The sequence below is a fragment of the Apteryx mantelli genome, chromosome 19 (genome assembly GCF_036417845.1).
Source record: "Apteryx mantelli isolate bAptMan1 chromosome 19, bAptMan1.hap1, whole genome shotgun sequence".
NCBI lineage: Eukaryota > Metazoa > Chordata > Aves > Apterygiformes > Apterygidae > Apteryx > Apteryx mantelli.
The window spans coordinates 17,515,504-17,533,284 of NC_089996.1; the positions used below are offsets into that span (position 1 = coordinate 17,515,504).

Below are 17,781 nucleotides of genomic sequence, written 5' to 3' on the forward strand. Positions count from 1 at the left end.
GGGAGCATAGAGCGCGGAGCGCAGAGCGCCGCGGTGTCCTCTGCGGCCGCCGCCCGCGTGCTCGGCCGGCGCCGCCATGCTGCCCGCTGCCCGCGCGCTGCCGCCCGCCCGCGCCTGGGCCTGGGCCTGGGCCTGGGCCGGGGTCGGGGCCTGCCGCTGCCGCCGGAGCGCGCTGCGGGCGCTGGGCACGGGCCGCCCGCGGCGCTCGGAGGCGCTGGCCGGGGCGCCGCTGGACACGGCCGCCAAGCAGTACTCGCCCAAGGTGCAGCAGCTGGTGCGGGACATCGCCGGGCTCACGCTGCTGGAGGTCTCCGACCTCAACGAGCTCCTCAAGGTGGGTGGCCGGCGGCGCGGGGCGGCCCGGCGCGGCGAGGCCCGGTTCGGCGCGGCGAGGCCAGGCCCGGCCCGGCCCGCGTGCGCCGTCCCCGCCGGGCGCTCACGTCGCTCTTCCCGCAGGAGACGCTGAAGATCCCGGACGTGGCGGTGATGCCGGCGGGGGCGGCCGGCGCCCTACTGCCCGCCCAGGCGGCTCCGCAGGTACCGGGGCGGCCGGGGGACGCTGGGGCCGGGCTCCGGCCGCCCGGGGCGGGGCCTCCCGGGATGCCCGGGGAGGGGGGTTCCGGCCCGGGACGCCCGGGGAGGGGGCGGGGGGGGGCGGCTCCGGGCCCGGGACGCCCGGGGAGGGGGCGGGGACGCCCGGGGAGGGAGGCTCCGGGCCCGGGATGCCCGGGGAGGGGGCGGGGGGGGCGGCTCCGGGCCCGGGACGCCCGGGGGGCTCCTGAGCCATCCGGGGGGCGCCGGAGCGGTGCCGAGGACGCGGGTGATGCAGTTGGGCCGGGCAGGCTGAGTGCCCTCGCTGAGCCCCGGCCGCTTCCAGGAGGAGGAGGAGGAGGTGGTGCCGGTCAAGAAGGAGAAGACGATTTTCACTGTCCGGCTGACAGAGCTGAAAGCCGCTGACAAGGTGAAGCTGATCAAGGAGGTGAAGAACTTTGTGCCAGGAGTGAACCTTGTGCAGGTGAGGAGTGGGCTGCCCCGTGACTCCGGGTCCAGCTACATCGCCCTGGGGCTGCCCTCAAATCACCCAGCCCCTCTCATTCCCAGCCAGGGTCTGACGTGCATTTCAAGCCACTGTTCTCATTTGTGTGTTCAAAGGAAAGCTTGGTTTTCTCTGTCTTGAGGACTGCAGTCTACCTGGGGCTGTGTGCACACCTCAGTGCTTCAGAAATAAGGATGAGATGTGCAGCAGGAATCACTTGCATCTGTTTGTTTGGTCTTCTTTAGAGAAGGCTGTTTCTTCCCAGCTGTGCTCTATGTCTGACTCCTGAGCCACAGTAGACCTGATGAGGCAAAAAAGGAGGCTCAGAGCAAAGACTGCAGAGTTCTCCATGCCAGGCCAACTATCCCAAGGATAAGAGCTGCTATGAGCTTTTCTGCTGGGCTCAAGAGTGCTCAAGATTCCTCGCTACAGGTGGATTTGGCCTGTCTTTTCTCTAAAGATTTTGCTTATTCAATGTCTTTCTGAATTTGGATGCGTTCCTCTAATTCACATGTATCTTGTAATCCATGTTTCCAGTCCTTCTCAGCTTTTCTTTTTGTAGGTGATGCTTTCTCTTTTTTCCTCAGAAGAGATAGGCCTTCTACACTTCGATGCAGTGTCTATGCTCATGCCCTTTGGTAATGATATTGTAGGCTCAATATAAAGCACAGGTGATTTAGCTGTCCTTGTGGAAGCATTTGACGTGCTTCAGTTCTAGGTCGGATTATGCTTTCATACCTTAGGGACAATAGTAGTATTTTCTACTTATGTAATTGTAAGAAAGAAATGTTAAGCATTGTAAAATCTGCTTTAATTTACAACCCAGAACATCAGAAGGATTTGCAGAAAATCCTTTGAACCATTCTTATTGGCATACCATAAAGGAAGTAATTGAATAACAGAGAAACTGGTGGCATAGGCATGAGTGTCGTTCTTAAAGGGCAACTGGGATAATTAACTATTGGCATGGTTGGTCTGTCAGTTGTTGATCTATTATCAGTCCCAAGCAAATATTAAAAAAAACAAAATCATGTAACGGGAGCCAATCACTGGATAATTAAAAGCTGTCTGCAGATGCTAGATAAACATGACTTACTAGGTGAAGCCTGTCAAACAAACTGTTTATGACTTTGATGTGGTGACAAGTTTGGTAGATGCAAATTATTGCCAACAAACTTTTGTAAAGTGTGACTTACCCTGTGTGATGCTGTTTAAAAACACGCACAAAACAAACTACTACTAAAAGTTAATTCTATCCATAGCAGTTAGTTATCATCCAATTAAGGTGTCTTTAAATGAGATTTGCGGAGAATCTTTCAGTTGTAAGGTTGTCATTAATGATCTGAAAGAAAGTATTGCTGGTAAAATCTGCAGATATTGCATGCTGATAGAAATCTTAATGTGATTTGAACAGGTTGATTCTACAGAACTGACGAGCTAGACTCGAGTCTGTTTGCATCTCTGAAAGCCTGTTCAACACACATTTATCTCATTTCCTCACCTACCTTGGACTGGAATTCTTTCATGCTCAGGCTGGGATTTGAAACCAGTTCGCATCTCTGCCTAGCGGCCGTTACAGGGCAGGTCCAGCTGGGTTAGAGTCCCTGAACTTATTCCTGTTGGGAGTTGTTACCAGCTGCTTCCTTTGACTGAGGTTGCTTTAGAACAGGAGCTAAGCATTAGGGAAAGATCCCTTTGTATGTGTTGCCTGTCCTCATCGCAGCACATTAGAACAGGCTAGCTTTTCCTGATACTAGCATTTTCTGTCAGCAATGGTCAATCTATTAGTTACTAATGCTACAGTCCTAAATAGCTACAGTGCCACATGGTAGATAGCTGACAGCTGCTCTTCAACTTAAAAACCTCTTTTTCTGGGCTTTGTTTTTAAGGAGCAGAACAAATGTGTTTTTTCATGCTTTGCTCCTGCTTGGTGTAAGAGCAAGAGCACTCCGCAGCAAGAGATTATCCTCCTATGCCTTATTCCTTTTTTTTACAGTAGTAGTGTAGGAAGTTCCTTTAAGCCAGTTATAATACTTTTTACATTGAGTCAAATATCATGCTACTTTGTGGTATCTATTTTTTATGTATAAAGTCCTGACAAGTTGTGTTGTCAAGCATAGCCTGCACTGGAACTTTTTTTTGCCTGGAATAGCAGATTCTCTCACTTTTCTAGCGTAGCTGTGTACAAAACTTGAGACAGCTACTCCTCCCTGCTGGCAGAAATATGTGAACCAAAACATTCTCACTGCAAAAAGTCAACCCAACACAGGTCTGTGGTTGCATTAGTGGACTACTGCCTAGTAGCTCTGTGCGCCTCCCATCTTGTCAGACTTGGACTGTACATCTAGGAACACAGTGCAGGTCGTACCCATGCAATAGAGGAGTTTACAGGCAGCTACTCACTCTGAAAGGTCTTCTAGGGCTACAGTGGATGAGCCATCACTTGAAGTCAGGTTTAGATGCATCCCAGCAGGATGTGTGATAGTTCCAGTAGAAGTCTTGAGCTTTAGAGCATTACGTCGGTCTCTCTGGTCTGTTTGTGCAGAGGTCAGGATAATGTCTTTAAATCTGTTAATCTGGTTAGTGAAAGCTAGTTTACAGCTCTTATACTTTGTCCCTCCTGCAGGCAAAGAAGCTGGTAGAGTCCCTTCCGCAGGAGATCAAGGCTAATGTGTCCAAAGAGGAAGCAGAGAAGATCAAAGCAGCGCTGGAGGCAGCAGGAGGGACTGTGGTTCTGGAGTAGACGCCCCATCTTGTTGCAGAGGGACTAGCGCAATGGCAGCCTGCTGCTGCCTGCCTGGGGCACCGGCCCCTGACTGTACCAAGGTTCTGGACGTTTCCACGCGTGAGAATGTCCTGTAGTTCTGTGGTGGGGATGCTCCGCTGAAGTGGTCCAGTGCAAGAATGATGTACGGTTTGGAGGGGCTGCTGTCTAGTGCCAGCATCACAATGAACTCTACATTCATAAATGTCAAGTGGGTAAAAGTCTGTAGAACCAGTAATCTGTAAAAGAGCAGCCTGCCCAAATTGTCCTGCAAACTCTGCTTGCATGCACTGGCGTACCTGAGCACAGCCAGCGCAAGGGCTGGTGCAGGGGGCCGCCTAAAGGTGTGTCATTCGGTCACAAGGGTGTACGCACGCACGCAGGCCTGTGTCGTCTTTACACCGCGCAAGAGCCTTGTCTAAACCGCGGCCTGGTGTCTGTGTGTCGAAGCGCCCTTTCCTCGCCCCCCTCCTCCGGCCGCGCTGCTGCGTCAGCATCTCAGCGAAGTCGCTTCGTAGGGGCCGGTTTGACCTTCCGGCGGAGCTCGCTGTAACCTCAGACTAGGCGGTGGTAAATGATTTACAGGCGCGGGCGCAGGCCTGGCGCCGAGATCTGCAGGCCAGACGAGGCCTCGCGGGACCGCGGCCTCGCGGGGAGCCGCGTTTCGGGGCGCTGTGCCCGGCCCGTGGCAGCTGCCCGGTGCCCGCGCCGCGGGAGGCCGGCAGTGGGGGCGGCGGGCGCTGCCTGTCGCCGACTCGGGTCGAGCGCGGGCGGGCGGCGGGAGGTGCCGCCGTGTCCCCGGCCCGGCCGCGGCCGCCCCGGCGAGCGGGAACCGCCGGGCGGGGCCGGGCCGGGCCGGGATGCCCGTGGCGGTGGGCCCCGCCGCGCAGGGGGCGTTGCCCGTTTAAGGGGGCGGGTCGCGGCGGGCGCAGCGGAGCGCACCGCGGCGTGGCGCAGAGCGGCGCCCATGGCGGAGCGGCGCGTGTCTCGCTGGTACTTCGGGGGTCTGGCGTCGTGCGGCGCCGCCTGCTGCACCCACCCGCTGGACCTCCTCAAGGTGGGGGGCAGCTCGGTGTGGGGCCGGGGACGTGTCGGGGGAGCAGTTCGGTGGGGAGCAGCTTGGGTGTGGGGCTGGGAGATGTGGGGGCTGGGGGATGTGTGGGGAGCAGCTCGGTGTGGGGCTGGGAGACATGGGGTGTGGGGCAGCTCGGTGTGTGGCTGGGGGATGTGTGTGGGGCAACTCAGTGTGGGACTGGTGTGGTGTGGGGCTGGGAGACGTGGTGTGTGGGGCTGGGAGATGTGGTGTGGGGAGGAGCTCGGTGTGGGGCTGGGGGACGTGTGGGGAGCAGCTCGGTGTGGGGCTGGGGGATGTGGTGTGAGGGGCAGCTCGGTGTGGGGCTGGGGGATGTGGTGTGAGGGACAGCTCGGTGTGGGGCTGGGGGATGTGGTGTGAGGGACAGCTCGGTGTGGGGCTGGGGGATGTGTGGGGGGCAGCTCGGGGCCGGGGCCGTGCAGGGAGCCCCCGACAACCTTGCCCCGGCGCCGGGCAGGTCCGCGGCAGTGAGGGCTCGGGGGCCCTGGGGTGCCGGACGCGGCGCCGTGGGCAGCCTGGTGCCGTGGGCAGCCTGGCGCCACCGCCGCAGGCAGCCCGGCGCCGCTGCCACCGCGCAGAGCACCACGCGCAGCCTACGCTGTTGCAGGGCAAGTGCCAGCACGGCCCAGCACGGCCAAGCGGCCGCCAGCCCGGCAGGCTGCGTCCCGCAAGCTGGCGTGGAGCCCGGGCCACCATCTGCCCTGCCCGGGGCTGTGACCAGCTCGCCGGGGCCCGGCGGCTGCTTCCCCCGGGCACGGAGAGGCTGAGGTGCTCTGGACACGGGCCCGGGCGGCGGAGCCGGGCTCTGGCAGCTGGGCGCTCGCTCTGCGGCCGCGCCTGGCCCGGTCTGCCTGCCGGCGGTGACTGGCAGCTCGTGCAGGATGCCTTGGAAAGGGGCTCGGAAGGGGAAATAGTCTGGCGCGCGTCCCCAGGCCTTCGTCCACCTGAGCCAGCATGACCCGTGCGTGGCTTTTGGGCTCGCCGCCCCTGCATGGCCCGGAGGCTGCAAGCGGCCCGGGTCAGCCTACGGGTTTTGCCAAAGGGCTCACACCTGAATATTGAGCTCGGACGTCCCTTTGGACCGCAGCTCCCCATCAGCGGGGAGCTGCTGCCCAGCATGGAGAAGCACGAGGGGGCTCCGGGGGCCCGGCCAAGGGCAGGGGCCAAGGGCATTTCCCTGCGCTCCTGGACTTTGGTCCCTGGAGGGAGTGGCTGCCGCGGGCCTGGGCTGGACCTGTGCCTCCGCCCCGCGGGAGTCTCTGGGCTGGCACCGCGCAGCAAGGGAGGCCACCCCGCCGGCCACAGCGCCTGGCCGGCTCCTCCCCGAGCCTTGGCCTGCCCTTTCTGCAGCCCCGTGCTGGGGTGCGCAGCAGAAGTTTGCAAGGGTGGGCCCACCCCACCTGCCTTTCTGCCGGCTCCCTGTGCTCCGCTCGCCCAGCTCCCTGGCGTGCTGCAAGCTCTGGTCCCTGCCGCCGGAAACCAGCCGTGGTTGGAGGCCAGGGCCGCTTCCATGCCTACCCGTCGCTTGCTGTGCTGCCCTGCACAGAGATAGAGGCCACGTTCCCGCTGCGCTGCTGCGTGTCCCACGCCCCAGCTGCTCCAGTGCTTCTTCCCAGTCCCTGCTCTGTAACAGGAGCCAAGCCTGGTCCCTGGCCAAAGGCACTCACTTTAATTTTATCTCCTTTGACCCACATTTGATCTTCACAGCGTGGAGCCGGGCGGACGTGCTCAGGACGTGCTCAGGCATAGGCTGACGTGGGCTCCCGTGCGATAAGGCTCCATCCCTACCAGGCTCCCCGGGGCAGGCCTGCTCTCACTTCCGCCTTTAATGGTGGGAAACGCATTGCACGGCTCTGGATGGGGCAGGAAACTCCTGGCTTGCATTTCTAGCCGTGGGAAGGAACAGTTCAGAGCTAGTAAGCAGGACTGCAAGGTCCTCTTTCTGCCTCTGCTCTCTCTGAGGGCTGGGGAGGCCCAGCTGGAGAGGCCTGCTGTTTTGCATGGCAAATTTGGAAGTCCTGTTATGCTCCCTCTGATCAAACCTGCACTGGTTGCTCACTTACTCAGACACCTCTGGATCCTCCCCCTCGCTGATATAGTTCAGGGCTTTCTTTGGAGGAAGAGGCACTAAAACTTCATCCTGGGATGTGCTGTTGAGACCACCCCGAGCTGGGCAGGCAGTGTGGGAGGGACCTTGTGCAGGTGCCCTGACACTCTTCCGGCCAGCCTCCAAGTCTCTGATTCTGGGCTGGGCTGGGCAGGTCTCCAACTACTACTTAGGTACAGGAAGCCTGGAGCTGTTGCTGTTTGCAGGGAACCTTCTGCATGAGTGCTAATGAATTACCCCTGAAAAGCACTTAAAATTGTCATCCCTGCTGTGCTGGGCTGCAGTTGGGGAGGGCTGTGCGCTGTGCTCTCCCATTCCTGCCCAGCCGCGTGGATGGAGGGGGGAGCTGTCGAGCATGCTGGGCTAGAGCACTGACGCTGCTGGACTCTGCCCCAGGTCCACCTGCAAACGCAGCAGGAGGTGAAGATGCGCATGACTGGGATGGCGCTGCGTGTGATCCGCACTGACGGCTTCCTGGCTCTCTACAACGGGCTCAGTGCCTCGCTGTGCCGGCAGGTGAGCGCTGCCGACCCTAGTCCCCCCTGAGGCCAGCAAAGAGCCTCCTGCTGTGCAGCCGCTTGCTCTCCCCACCCTGTGGCTCCTCTGCCCATTTCTGAGCCCCCTGGGAGAGCAGCTGAGCTGCAGGCTTGTCTGGAGCAGACAGGCTGCCCTGAGATGTGGTGGCCTCGGGAGGCAGGCACCACAGCATGACTCAGTGGCTCATTCACCCTGTCTTCCAGATGACGTATTCCCTGACCCGCTTTGCCATCTATGAGACTGCGAGGGACCGCTTGGGCCAGGGCAGCCAGGGACCTCCCCCCTTCTACCAGAAAGTGCTGCTGGGTGCAGTGGGAGGTGAGCAAGGAAGAGGGTCCCTCAACCCTGAGCTCCTTCAGGCTGCAGCAGCCCCCTGACCCAGCTCTCCGTTGGTTGCAGGTTTCACTGGCGGGTTTGTGGGGACCCCAGCAGACATGGTGAATGTCAGGTCAGTTCTGCCCGTGTCCCCAGTGCTTCTGGTGAGGGAGGTTTGTGGCTGGCACAAGGCAGCAGTTGGGATGGTGGGGCAGTCCCTCATATTCCTGACTTCTCACCTGACCAGGCCAGCAGTGCTCTGTGGCTAGTGGCTCAGTCTGGGGTGCGGAGCCCCATAACCCAGCACCTGCAAGGACCGGCACTGCTCCTGCCCTTCAGCAGGGCAGCCCAAAACCAGGGCCCCAGCCCCATGCCTTGCTCCCCAAAGGATGTGGGGCAGGAGGCAGGGGTTTTGTTCATGCAAGCGCAGGATTGTGCCATTTGGAAACCGTCAACACCATCTATCTGCTGGGCCTGTTCTGTGCTGCTCTGAATGCAGGAACAGGGCCCTGCCCCAGGGTCTCGTGGCGTAGTCAGAGGAGACGCCTGTGCGCCTGGTCTCTCTGCCTGCCTCACCTCCCCACGGCTCTGTGCGTTTCAGGATGCAGAACGACATGAAGCAGCCGGCACACCTGAGACGGAAGTGAGTGGTGATGCAGTAAGCAGGGGCACCTGGTCGGGCGCGGGGCCCTGCCCGGGTGCAGCAGGGCCTGGGGTAGGTGGACGCAGGGAGTGCGGCGTGGATCCCGGGCTCCGGGGGTACTTGGCGTGCCGGGAGCCATTGGGGCCGGGGGCTGCGGGGCTGCCCCTTCCCAGGGCTGGGGCGCCGTGCAGCCGCGGGTAGGCAGCACCGCGCTGGCAGCGGGGCTGTGTGTTTGTGGGGTGTGCAGGGGGCTGCCGTGTCGGCTGCTGCCAGGGGACTCTGGCTGCACTGCTGTCTGGGCTGCAGCGCTCCAGATCGGGCTCAGCGGCAGGGGCTGGCAGGCCGGGATGCTTAGGAGTTTCAGACCCTGACATCTTTCCCCTTCTCGCTCCTTGCAGCTATTCCCATGCCCTGGACGGCATGTACCGCGTGCTCCGGGAAGGTGAGGCCGTGCCAGGGGTGGGGGTAGGGTTAGCCTGTCTGTGGTGTCCTCGTTGACACTGGGAAACCACGGCAATGGCTGAGGGAGCTCCCACTGGGAACCATCGTGGGTGTTCTCTCAAGCTAGGTGGGGAGGGGGACGGAGGAACTGGAGGGCCAGGCATGTCCCAGCATCTCAGCAGTGCCTGGCTAGTGACAGGCCAGGCAGGGCATGGCAGCCTGCCCCTTCCTCTGGTGGAAAGGAGACACCTGCCAGGAGCAGCTATTAAAAAGAGCAAGAGGCTGGAGCAGGTGGCAAAGGGAATGAACGACAGCAGGGAGGGGATAGGGCTTTCCTGAGGGATTCTCCTTTCCTGCAAGTCCAGCATGTTTGCTATTTTGGTATGTTGCAAGCACTGTTGTCTGAGAAGTCTAGGACACAGACTGTGCAGGGAAGGAGCCTCCTTGCTGGAGGGGAGCAAGATTAATGTCCCAGGACTGTGCTGATCCCTGTCTGTCCACAGAGGGCTTGAAGAAGCTATTCTCAGGGGCTACAATGGCATCCAGTCGAGGGGCCCTAGTCACCGTTGGACAGGTAGGGCAGCTCTGATGGGCAGTAGGTACCCAGGGGCGGGGGGAGTACCTGGCTTAGAAAGGGGAAGGGATATGTCACTAACACACTGTGTTTCTGCAGCTCTCCTGCTATGACCAGGCCAAGCAGCTGGTTCTCACCACTGGATTGCTGTCAGACAACATCTTCACTCACTTCCTGGCCAGCTTCATCGCTGTGAGCAGGGCTGGGTGGAGGGCACGCAGAGCTGGGCCTGGGCTTGTCCACAGCTGGGTTCAGGGCCCTAGACTGGGCCTGCCGGAGTTGCATACTGCATCTCGGACTCTGATGAAGCAGGGCTGGGCACCAAGGCTCCCTGCACGGGATTGGTCTCAGGCTAGGCTCTGGACCTGGCCCTCTCTCTCATCATGTGGGTCATATCAGTACCAGCACCCAGGTCTCCTCCATGGGCCAGAGCTGGTGACCTCCTGTTGACTCTCCCCAGGGCGGATGTGCCACGTTCCTGTGTCAGCCCTTGGATGTGCTCAAGACCCGCCTCATGAACTCCCAGGGCGAGTATCGGGTGAGTAGCCGTCCTGCCCAGCTCACTGTTGCTGGTCCTGTCCCCTTCATGCGCTGGCCTCTACCACCTGGCACCTCGTTCATCTCTCCTTTTTATTCTAGGGTGTTTCTCACTGTGCCATGGAAACTGCCAAGCTTGGACCCCTGGCCTTCTACAAGGTACCTAGCTGGGGATGCATGGGATGAGGTGGTAGAAGGGAGTGTGGGGAGGCTGGGCCAGCCTGGGAGCAGAGGTTAGGATTCAGAGCAGTTCTGGGGCAGGTGCTCTGCTGCCTAGAGTCTGACGGCTTCCCGTCTTGGTCCTTCATCTGCTGCTCCCTGGCTTGGCCCTGGCCTACTGCTAGTCTTGGCCTCTCCTGGACTTGTAGCCTGGGTCTAGGCCTCACAGCAGCTGCAGGGTTGCGCCCATTGGGTTCCCTAATGGGAATGCAGGTATTTTCAGTGATGCTCCAGCATTTGTTGGATTTTACTGACTATTGCAGACACTGGTCAGATCTTGGGCCCTGTATGCCCGAGCTTGGCACAGTCACCAGTGTTCTCAGTCTCACTGCTGGGAGGGCCCCTGAAATAGTGTTTCAAATCCAAAGTTTCTTCCTGATGCTGCCAGTCAGGCATTTTCCCTGTTACAGCCTGTCTGCTCATCTTCCCCAGGCAGCGTCCATCCCCCTTCTGAAACAGGGCTGTGGGACCTGACACTGGCTTCTACTGAGACTCTGGGCCTGCGTAGTGGTGATGGCAACACTGATGTGTTTGGGGGCAGAGGGGCCAATGCATGATGCTGAGATCTGTGTGCACAGCCGTGGCTGCAGTGCCTCCCTCACCGTTCTGGCAGTCTCTGCCTGCCACTGAGGCCCCAGCTCCTTGGAGCTTGTGCTGCATGTCCAGCCAACCTGTCCCCAGCGCATGCAAGCTCCTGCTGCTCCCCATGGGTTGGGCTGCTGGGTGCTGCCAGCCCTGACAGGGAAGCCCGAGGCCAGGTGCAGGATGACTCTCCCTCCGTTCTCACTGTCCTGTTCCAGGGCTTCGTTCCTGCGGCCATCCGGCTCATTCCTCACACCGTCCTCACCTTTGTCTTCCTGGAACAGCTGCGCAAATATTTTGGGATCAAAGTGATCACCTGAGTGGGAGGGTCGGGACCCTGCCTCGCCCCGTGGCCTTCTCCGGGGGATGAGCACGCAGGTCGCGACAGATCCCAGAACTCTCCGTTGTCTGGGGCCAGGCTGCCCCCACCCTTCATCCCGCTCCCACACCTCGCCAGTGCCTGTGGCCAGCCGGTCCCAGAATCCCCTTTCCTCTCCCACCCCAGTTCTTGTATCAGTTACCACTGGGCTATTCTTAGGCCCCTTGTTCATTCTGCACCCCAGTTTTGTGCTGTCTTCCTTACATGGTTCGTAGTCACAAGGTCCATCCTCACCTCCTGCCTGTGCAGGCTTGGAGAGGCTGATGCAGCAAGGGACCCTTGTTTCTGTCCCTTATGAGCCCCATGGAGCAGGACTGCCCTGTCCTGCAGAGAAGGGAGGAATCAGCATTCTGCCTCTGGGCCTGGTCACTGAGTCTCGAGGCAATGGGGGCTGGTCAGGGGCCAGTTTCACTTGCGACCGTGCTGCAGCCAGGCTCCTGCTGCAGCACGGGCAGTGTGTGCAGGGCTCACTTGCTCCCAGCCTCTCCTGCCATCAGCAAAGGGAGACAGGCTTAGGGCACCAAGGCGCTGCCCCCCTTTCAGCGCTGCTGGCCCCACTTCCCCTCGTGCCCCTCCGCTGGCCCCAGTGCAGCTTAGCAGGTGCCTCCCCTCACGTGCTGCTGTGCTTTCCTGGCCTCCCCACACCTCTACTTTCGCTTGGCCAAAACTCACCAGCGTCCAACGGCCGCTGGGCTCTTCAGGGATTGTGCCTCATACCAATGATGACAGAATGGACCCAATGGGCGAGGGGCTGCTGCTCGGCCATGCTGCCCGGCTGGCCAGGTACGGGCTGGGGTCTTCCTCACGTGGCCTGCCCTAGCCTGGGGTAAGGCCGGCAACTGCACCGCTGTCCTCCGGCTCCTGCCTCGAGCCAGGTGCAGGTAGGAGATCCGGGGTGCATTGGCTGGAGCTGAGGCAGTGCCAAGGTCGCTCAAAAATACCTTGGGCAGCTGTGAAAGAGCGGGGAGGTTTGGCCCAGCCTTGCCTGCGCTTGCTGCGAGGACAGACAGGGTGAGGCAAGGCTGTGCAGCGCTGAGCCAGCCCCGGCTGGAGGGCTGTGCCGGGGCGTGCTCCACGGTCCCTGTGCAGCGCGCTCAGCTGCTCTCAGACCCAGCCGTGGTGGAAGCGTCATCCAGCGCCCCTCTGCGACCTCGCCAGCCCTGCCGCTGCTGCTCCCGGGGGGCCGGGGCAGCCCCAGCCCCGCGTGCTTCCCCTGCCTCCTGCTCACCACCACTGCCTCGCAGCCGCCCTCGCCCTACACTGTGCTGCGCTGCCCTGCACACGGGGCTGCAGGCACCAGCCCCTCTGCCACGTGCAACCCTGCGCATTGCAGCCCCGAGGGATCAAAGAACTGGAATATCTGTGACCTTAATATATAATAAACAACAGTGGAACAAGCCCAGGCCTGGCATGCTGCTGTGTGGGGAGGGGAAGGATGCACAGCAGGAGAGCTTGGAGCTGAGCTCCCCTAGGCCAGGAGGGGCAGGCACAGAGCAAGGCTCATTCCCGCTTGGCCAGTGCACCTGGCAGGGATGCCTTCATCCCAGCCAGTGCCCCTGTCCCTACCACAAGAGCCTGTGGTACCTGGCACTTCCTGGCCCTGTGCTGCAGGGAGCTTTGGGCTCCTGCCCTGAGCTGTGCCCAGTCTCAGCTAAGGGAGGAATTCCTGGGCAGAGCCATGCCGGCGGTGTCTGCCCGCCTCTGCCTCTTTGCTGGAGCGGCATCCTGGCTGTGACACTAATTGGGCTCCAGCAGGCGGAGCAGAGCCAGCCTGGGACAGGCAGAGAAGTGAAGGCTCGTCACCTTAACAAAGTTCAACGATGCTGGCTGGCATCATTGCTTTGTTCCTGTGCCTGGCCCTGTGTAAGTGCAGCAGGGCAGGTGAGTGTGGGGCAAACCTGGCCCTTGCTCCTGGTGTGGTGCGGGGCTCCAGCTGGGCGGTAGCGTGGAGTCTGGCCCCCCAGGCCCCCGGCACTGCTCTGCACCAGGCGCGAAGGCCCACGCCAAGCAGGAGCGCGACAGAGCCCCACGGGGCCGATTCCAGGCAAGCGGCAACTCAAGGGCTATGAAGCCCTGCTAGAGTCTGTGCCACCCTCAGCCCCCAGCCACAGCGGGGATGCTCCAGACAGGGCTGGGCCCTGCTGGCTGCGCCAGCCCCGCGCTCCTGGCACTCATGTGCCTTCTTCCCACGTCCCCTCGCATCAGGCTGAGCTGCAGCACGGCCAGGCCGGTAGGACAGCGTGTGCCAGACGCAGCCTGGAGCATCCAGCAGCTGTACGAGCACGGCAGCGCTTATCTCTGAGCATCGGAAAATAAGAGGCCTCGGGTCTGTCAACAGGCTGTTATCAATAGTGTTTGCACTTGCCATAGCCAGCCAGCCCCCCGCTCTCACCCTGCCCCCTGGGGCAGTTTGCAGAGCCCCGGCACTGGTGGAGCAGAACCCCCCAACTGCACTGCCCCAAGCAGGGCTGGGGGTTGCCAGTCCCCCCTCCTCCATGGCCCCCTTCGGCCCTGGGGGGCACAGGGTCCTGTCTCCAGTCCTATCCCCATGCTGCCCCCAACTGCTGCCGAGGCGTTGGCGAGTCCCCCACGGGAGCCCAGGTGGGTCTCAGCGTCCGCAGGGGCTTCCAGCTTCCAGTGAGCGCACGGGGCCGGGGGATGCATGGCGGCGAGGCCTGGGCGCTGGCTGGGCTCCAGGTGGGAGGACGCTCCATGTCTCTGGGCTCCTGCAGCCTGTGTGGCTGCTGCAGCCGCCTGTCCAAGGTAAATATGTTTATGCCCTGCCGGCAGGGCAGGGCAGCGGGTCGACGCTGGCCGTTCCCCTCAGCCGGGGGGCTCTGCCCAGGCCAAGCTCCAGCCCCAGATCTGGGGGCTCAAGGGATGCAGAGGGTGTTTGCAGCTGCTCTGGGATGTGTTTACCTGAACATGCTCCACCAGGACAGCGCATGGCAAACAGAGCCGTCACCGCCAGCGGAAGCTGGAACGAGAGGGTCTGGGCAGCTCCCGGCCGCACTGCAGAGGTTTGTCCGGACCCGGAGAGGGGTGAGTCCTGGTCCCTTGGGCAGCAGCTGTTGGTTCCTGGCACAGGCAGGACCAGAGGTCGGAGGCGACAGGGTCTTTGCGTCCTGCGAGAGCTGGGGAACGGGCCGGGGCTGCAGGGGACGGTGCTGAGAACCCCCTGGGAAGTGCACCAGCGCCGTGAGGCCCCACAGACCCCAGCGTCCGTGGCTGGAGCGGGGCCCCGCTCTGCCCGTGGCCGGAGCCCCCACTGCACCGGGGCACCGGGAGCATCGCCGCGGGCGAGCAGGGCCAGTCCCCGTGCCCGTGCCCGAGCCCCGGCGCAGCGGCGCTCCCGCCGCCTGCAGGTGCGCTCGGCGGTGATGCGCGGCCGTCCGGGAGCGCGGCGCCCCGCGCAGCGCCGAGCACCGGGGCCGGCGGAGCGGGCAGCGGCTGCGGCCGCCGCGGCGCCCCCCCGCGCCGGCGGGCGGGCGGAGCGGGGCCGGGGCAGCGGCTCCTCGCCCGCGGTCCCTCCCCCGCGCCGGTCCCTCCCCCCGAGCCGCCACCGCCGCCGCCGCCGCGGCTCCGCCAAAAGTTTTCGCCGGAGCGGCCGGGCGCGCCGCTGCCGGTGCCCGCGCCCGCCTGCACCGAGATGCGCCCGGGAGCCGCCGCCAGCCCAGCCCCGACAGGTACCGGGGCGGGAGGGAGGCGCAGCGCCCGTCCCCGCGGTCTCGGGGCTCCCCGTCCCGCGGGGCGCGGGGTGCCGGGGCGGGGGACCGGGGCCGGGCGCGGCCGGGCACCGCCGGGGCCGCAGCGGGAGCCGGGGGGTCCCGGGGCAGCGGCTGCGGCGCCGCTCGGCGCCCCGGCGCGGCTGCTCCCTCGGCGCGGCCCCGCGCCCCGTCCGGGGCGGCCGCCGCCGGGCTCGTCCCGCTCCCCCCGGTCCGGCCCCGGTGCCGCCGCCGCCCTGGGAAGCGCTTTGCTGCCGGTGCCTCGGCTCGGTGACAGCGGCGGCGGCTGTCGCGGCCCGGGCGGGCGGCACCGGCGGGCTGCGGCTCCCCGCCGGCCCGGGCGGGCGGTGCCCGTCGGGGCCCCGCTCTGCTCCGCGCGGGGGGGCGCAGGGCCCTTCCCGGCCCCGGCGTCGCGGGGCCGCCGGCAGTGCCCTTTGCGACTCTGTCCCGAGCTCTGCTGTGTCAACACCGTGTTGGTAAACGGCTTTGTTTAACCAGGACATGTTGGGTATGTGACCTTGCTGCCCTCGCGTTGCATGCGCATCTCCAAAGCGGCCGCCGAGGGACCGCCGCTGCCTGGCACTGCGCGCCCTGGCCCCGGTGCTCCTTGCGGGAGGCCGGGAGCTGCTGGGAGCGCAGCGGCGGCATCCTGGCTTCGCGCACGGCTCCCCTCCGGCCCCGGTAGCGCCAAGGGCAGAGGACGTGGCATTTGCAGCCGCCCCGTGCTGTGCCAGGCACCCTGTACCGTGCGTTTGCTTTGCCCCGTGCCGCGCTCACGGCGGGTGCCCTGTCCCATGCCAAGCGGAGCGGTTGTCCCTGTGGTCGCTTTGGCTTTATGGGTGCGTGAGCAGGAAATCTAGGGCCTGCGGTACCTCTCCTCATCATGTTAGTGCCACCCCAGCTGCGCGCTCCTGTCCACCCCACCAATCCCTGCTGCTGCCACGCACTGCGGTGCAGAGGTTTTTATGTTCCGTTGCCTGGAGAGGGAGAAAGAAAAAAGACTGAGTGGAGAAGAGGCAAAATATGGATTAAAAATAGTTAATGAAAAAATGTGACCGCAAGCCCTGATCAGCAGTGCAGGGCTGAGAGGAGCCATCGCGTGCAGCACTGCTCTGCGTGCAGCGCTGCTCTGCGTGCCCCGCTGTGCCAGGCAGCGGCAACAGCAGGGTCTGGCCCGACCAGGGGCAGGGGAGGGGGACGGTGGTGCCGCTCTGTCCTCCCGTGTCCCCACCACATCCCGCCCCACGCTCCATCCCACACGGCCAGGGCCCCTGCGCCTTGCCAAGGGCCAAGCACTCTGGGGTCTGTCTGCGCCAGCCCAGGGGTTTGGGGAACTTGTTGGCAGCCTTGGCAGAACATGGCTTGGAGCTCGTCTCGGTGAGCTCAGTCCCCAGCGCCGGGGCAGCCGCAGCGACCGTTAGCAGCATGAGCCAGACCAGGGCGGTGGGTGCCATGCTCCCGGTGCAGCCACATGTGCTCGCCCGCCTGCCTGCACTGACCTCTTCCTCGGCTTCCCCTGGTCCTGCTCCTCCTCGGTGACATCTGCGCACGCGTGTCACCTGCTGTGTCTCTAATGTGCCATTCTCCTGCATTCCACGGGCTGTCATATCCCGGCTCATGCAACACGATGGACAAGACAAACCTGTTTCCCCCAGGCAGATCTGAACCGCTGTGGGGCTGCGCATCCTTCCCCCGGGGCTTGCTGGACGGCGGCTTTGATCACCACTGCTGGGCCGTGTGGCTGCGCTTGCAGCCCTCACACCCCCTCGGGCTGGGGGTGACGTGGAGGGTGTTTGTGCCACCAGCACTGGGCCATCGCCGTCTGTTCGCACCCTGCGTCACCACTGATGAAAACGCTGTCAGCATTGCTCCAGGTTTCCTCAGTCCAGAGCGACACTGGGTCCGCCACCGCCGGTGCCTGGTGATGTCGGCTCTCCATGTGCCGCTGCTCGGCGTTTCCAGCCATGCAGCTCAGCTGTGGTCTCGTAGCACGTGGGTGCTCCATGCAGCTCAGCTGCCGTGGTGCTGCTGTTCCCTGCTGCCACTTTGCAGCGGGGCCGGCAGGGCTGGAGCCACCGTGGCTGTGGCTGGGGACAGGAGGCTCCGAGGTGGGAGCCAGGGCTGGACCGGTGCAGCAGGGCGCAGGGCAGAGCTGCTGGCCCCATTGCAGCCTCCTCAGGCCGCAGCCCGTCCTGCTTGCTGTGGTCCGAGCTGGGAAGCGTAAAGCGTCTGCAGGGCCGGGCTGGTGCTGGCGTTGCACCAGCGCCGGCATCTGCCTCCCCCTCCCCTGCCAAGTGCTGAAGCCCCTGCTGTGCTGGCGCCTGGCTCAGAGCTCAGCGCCAAGCCAGCCGTGCAAAGCGCTGCATTAGCACGCCGGGTCTGATCCCTTCTTCTGGGGAGCGGCAGCCCCTGCTGCTGCCTCCCGAGCAAGGGGCTGCACTGCCAGGGCAGCCGCACTGCCGGGAATGGGGCTGCTGGGGTGGCTGCGCTGCCAGGCGCAGGGCTGCACTGCTGGGGCAGCCACTCCGTGCTGTGCCACCTCCTCGCAGGCCGCTCGCGCGGGGCTGCTGGAGCGCTGTGCAGTCACGTTGCAGATGCCCACGAGTGTCCCCATGGAGGCTTCTCCGAGCCGTTGATCCATGCAGCAATGAGCCACCACGGTCCCAGACGTAGCGCCTGTTGCCTTGCGCGTGTGATGGGAGCCAGGAGGCGCCGGGGCAGTGTCAGGCCACCGCACTCAGAAGCCCTGCAGGGCTGCCGTCCCCCCAGGCAGGGCATGCGGCTCGGCTGACCGCTGGGCTGCGCCGGGGCCCCCGTGGCCATGTGGGG

At 63.2% G+C, this 17,781-nt stretch overlaps 2 protein-coding genes across 3 annotated transcripts; both read left to right on the top strand.

The window, feature by feature from the left end:
- Positions 1 to 61: 61 nt before the first annotated feature.
- Positions 62 to 4,228, top strand: MRPL12 (mitochondrial ribosomal protein L12). The gene is made up of 4 exons (XM_067308659.1): positions 62 to 334; positions 457 to 537; positions 878 to 1,015; positions 3,663 to 4,228. The coding sequence occupies exons 1-4, from the start codon at positions 77 to 79 to the stop codon at positions 3,777 to 3,779; spliced, it is 594 nt and encodes a 197-aa protein (XP_067164760.1). The 5' UTR covers positions 62 to 76; the 3' UTR covers positions 3,780 to 4,228.
- A 527-nt stretch (positions 4,229 to 4,755) lies between these two features.
- On the top strand, positions 4,756 to 12,625 carry SLC25A10 (solute carrier family 25 member 10). 2 transcript variants are annotated; one of them, XM_067308357.1, is made up of 11 exons: positions 4,756 to 4,857; positions 7,397 to 7,516; positions 7,741 to 7,855; positions 7,937 to 7,985; positions 8,454 to 8,495; positions 8,894 to 8,937; positions 9,440 to 9,510; positions 9,610 to 9,702; positions 9,971 to 10,048; positions 10,150 to 10,206; positions 11,067 to 12,625. In XM_067308357.1, exons 1-11 carry the CDS (start codon positions 4,768 to 4,770, stop codon positions 11,166 to 11,168), a joined length of 861 nt encoding a protein of 286 aa, XP_067164458.1. In that variant the 5' UTR covers positions 4,756 to 4,767; the 3' UTR covers positions 11,169 to 12,625. The 2 variants fall into 2 exon arrangements, with proteins under 2 accessions (XP_067164458.1, XP_067164459.1); XM_067308358.1 differs by lacking the exon at positions 11,067 to 12,625 and adding an exon at positions 10,699 to 10,816.
- Positions 12,626 to 17,781: the final 5,156 nt, after the last annotated feature.

What these genes read in the sequence shown, in the direction of transcription:
- SLC25A10 (XM_067308357.1), top strand. Translation starts at nt 4,768, where the DNA reads ATGGCGGAGCGGCGCGTGTCTCGCTGGTACTTCGGGGGTCTGGCGTCG. An exon ending in GCTGCTGGGTGCAGTGGGAG is followed by an intron (nt 7,856 to 7,936) that starts GTGAGCAAGGAA and finishes CGTTGGTTGCAG; the next exon opens with GTTTCACTGGCGGGTTTGTG. An exon ending in GACCCCTGGCCTTCTACAAG is followed by an intron (nt 10,207 to 11,066) that starts GTACCTAGCTGG and finishes GTCCTGTTCCAG; the next exon opens with GGCTTCGTTCCTGCGGCCAT.
- MRPL12 (XM_067308659.1), top strand. Translation starts at nt 77, where the DNA reads ATGCTGCCCGCTGCCCGCGCGCTGCCGCCCGCCCGCGCCTGGGCCTGG. An exon ending in ACCTCAACGAGCTCCTCAAG is followed by an intron (nt 335 to 456) that starts GTGGGTGGCCGG and finishes CTCTTCCCGCAG; the next exon opens with GAGACGCTGAAGATCCCGGA. An exon ending in CAGGAGTGAACCTTGTGCAG is followed by an intron (nt 1,016 to 3,662) that starts GTGAGGAGTGGG and finishes TCCCTCCTGCAG; the next exon opens with GCAAAGAAGCTGGTAGAGTC.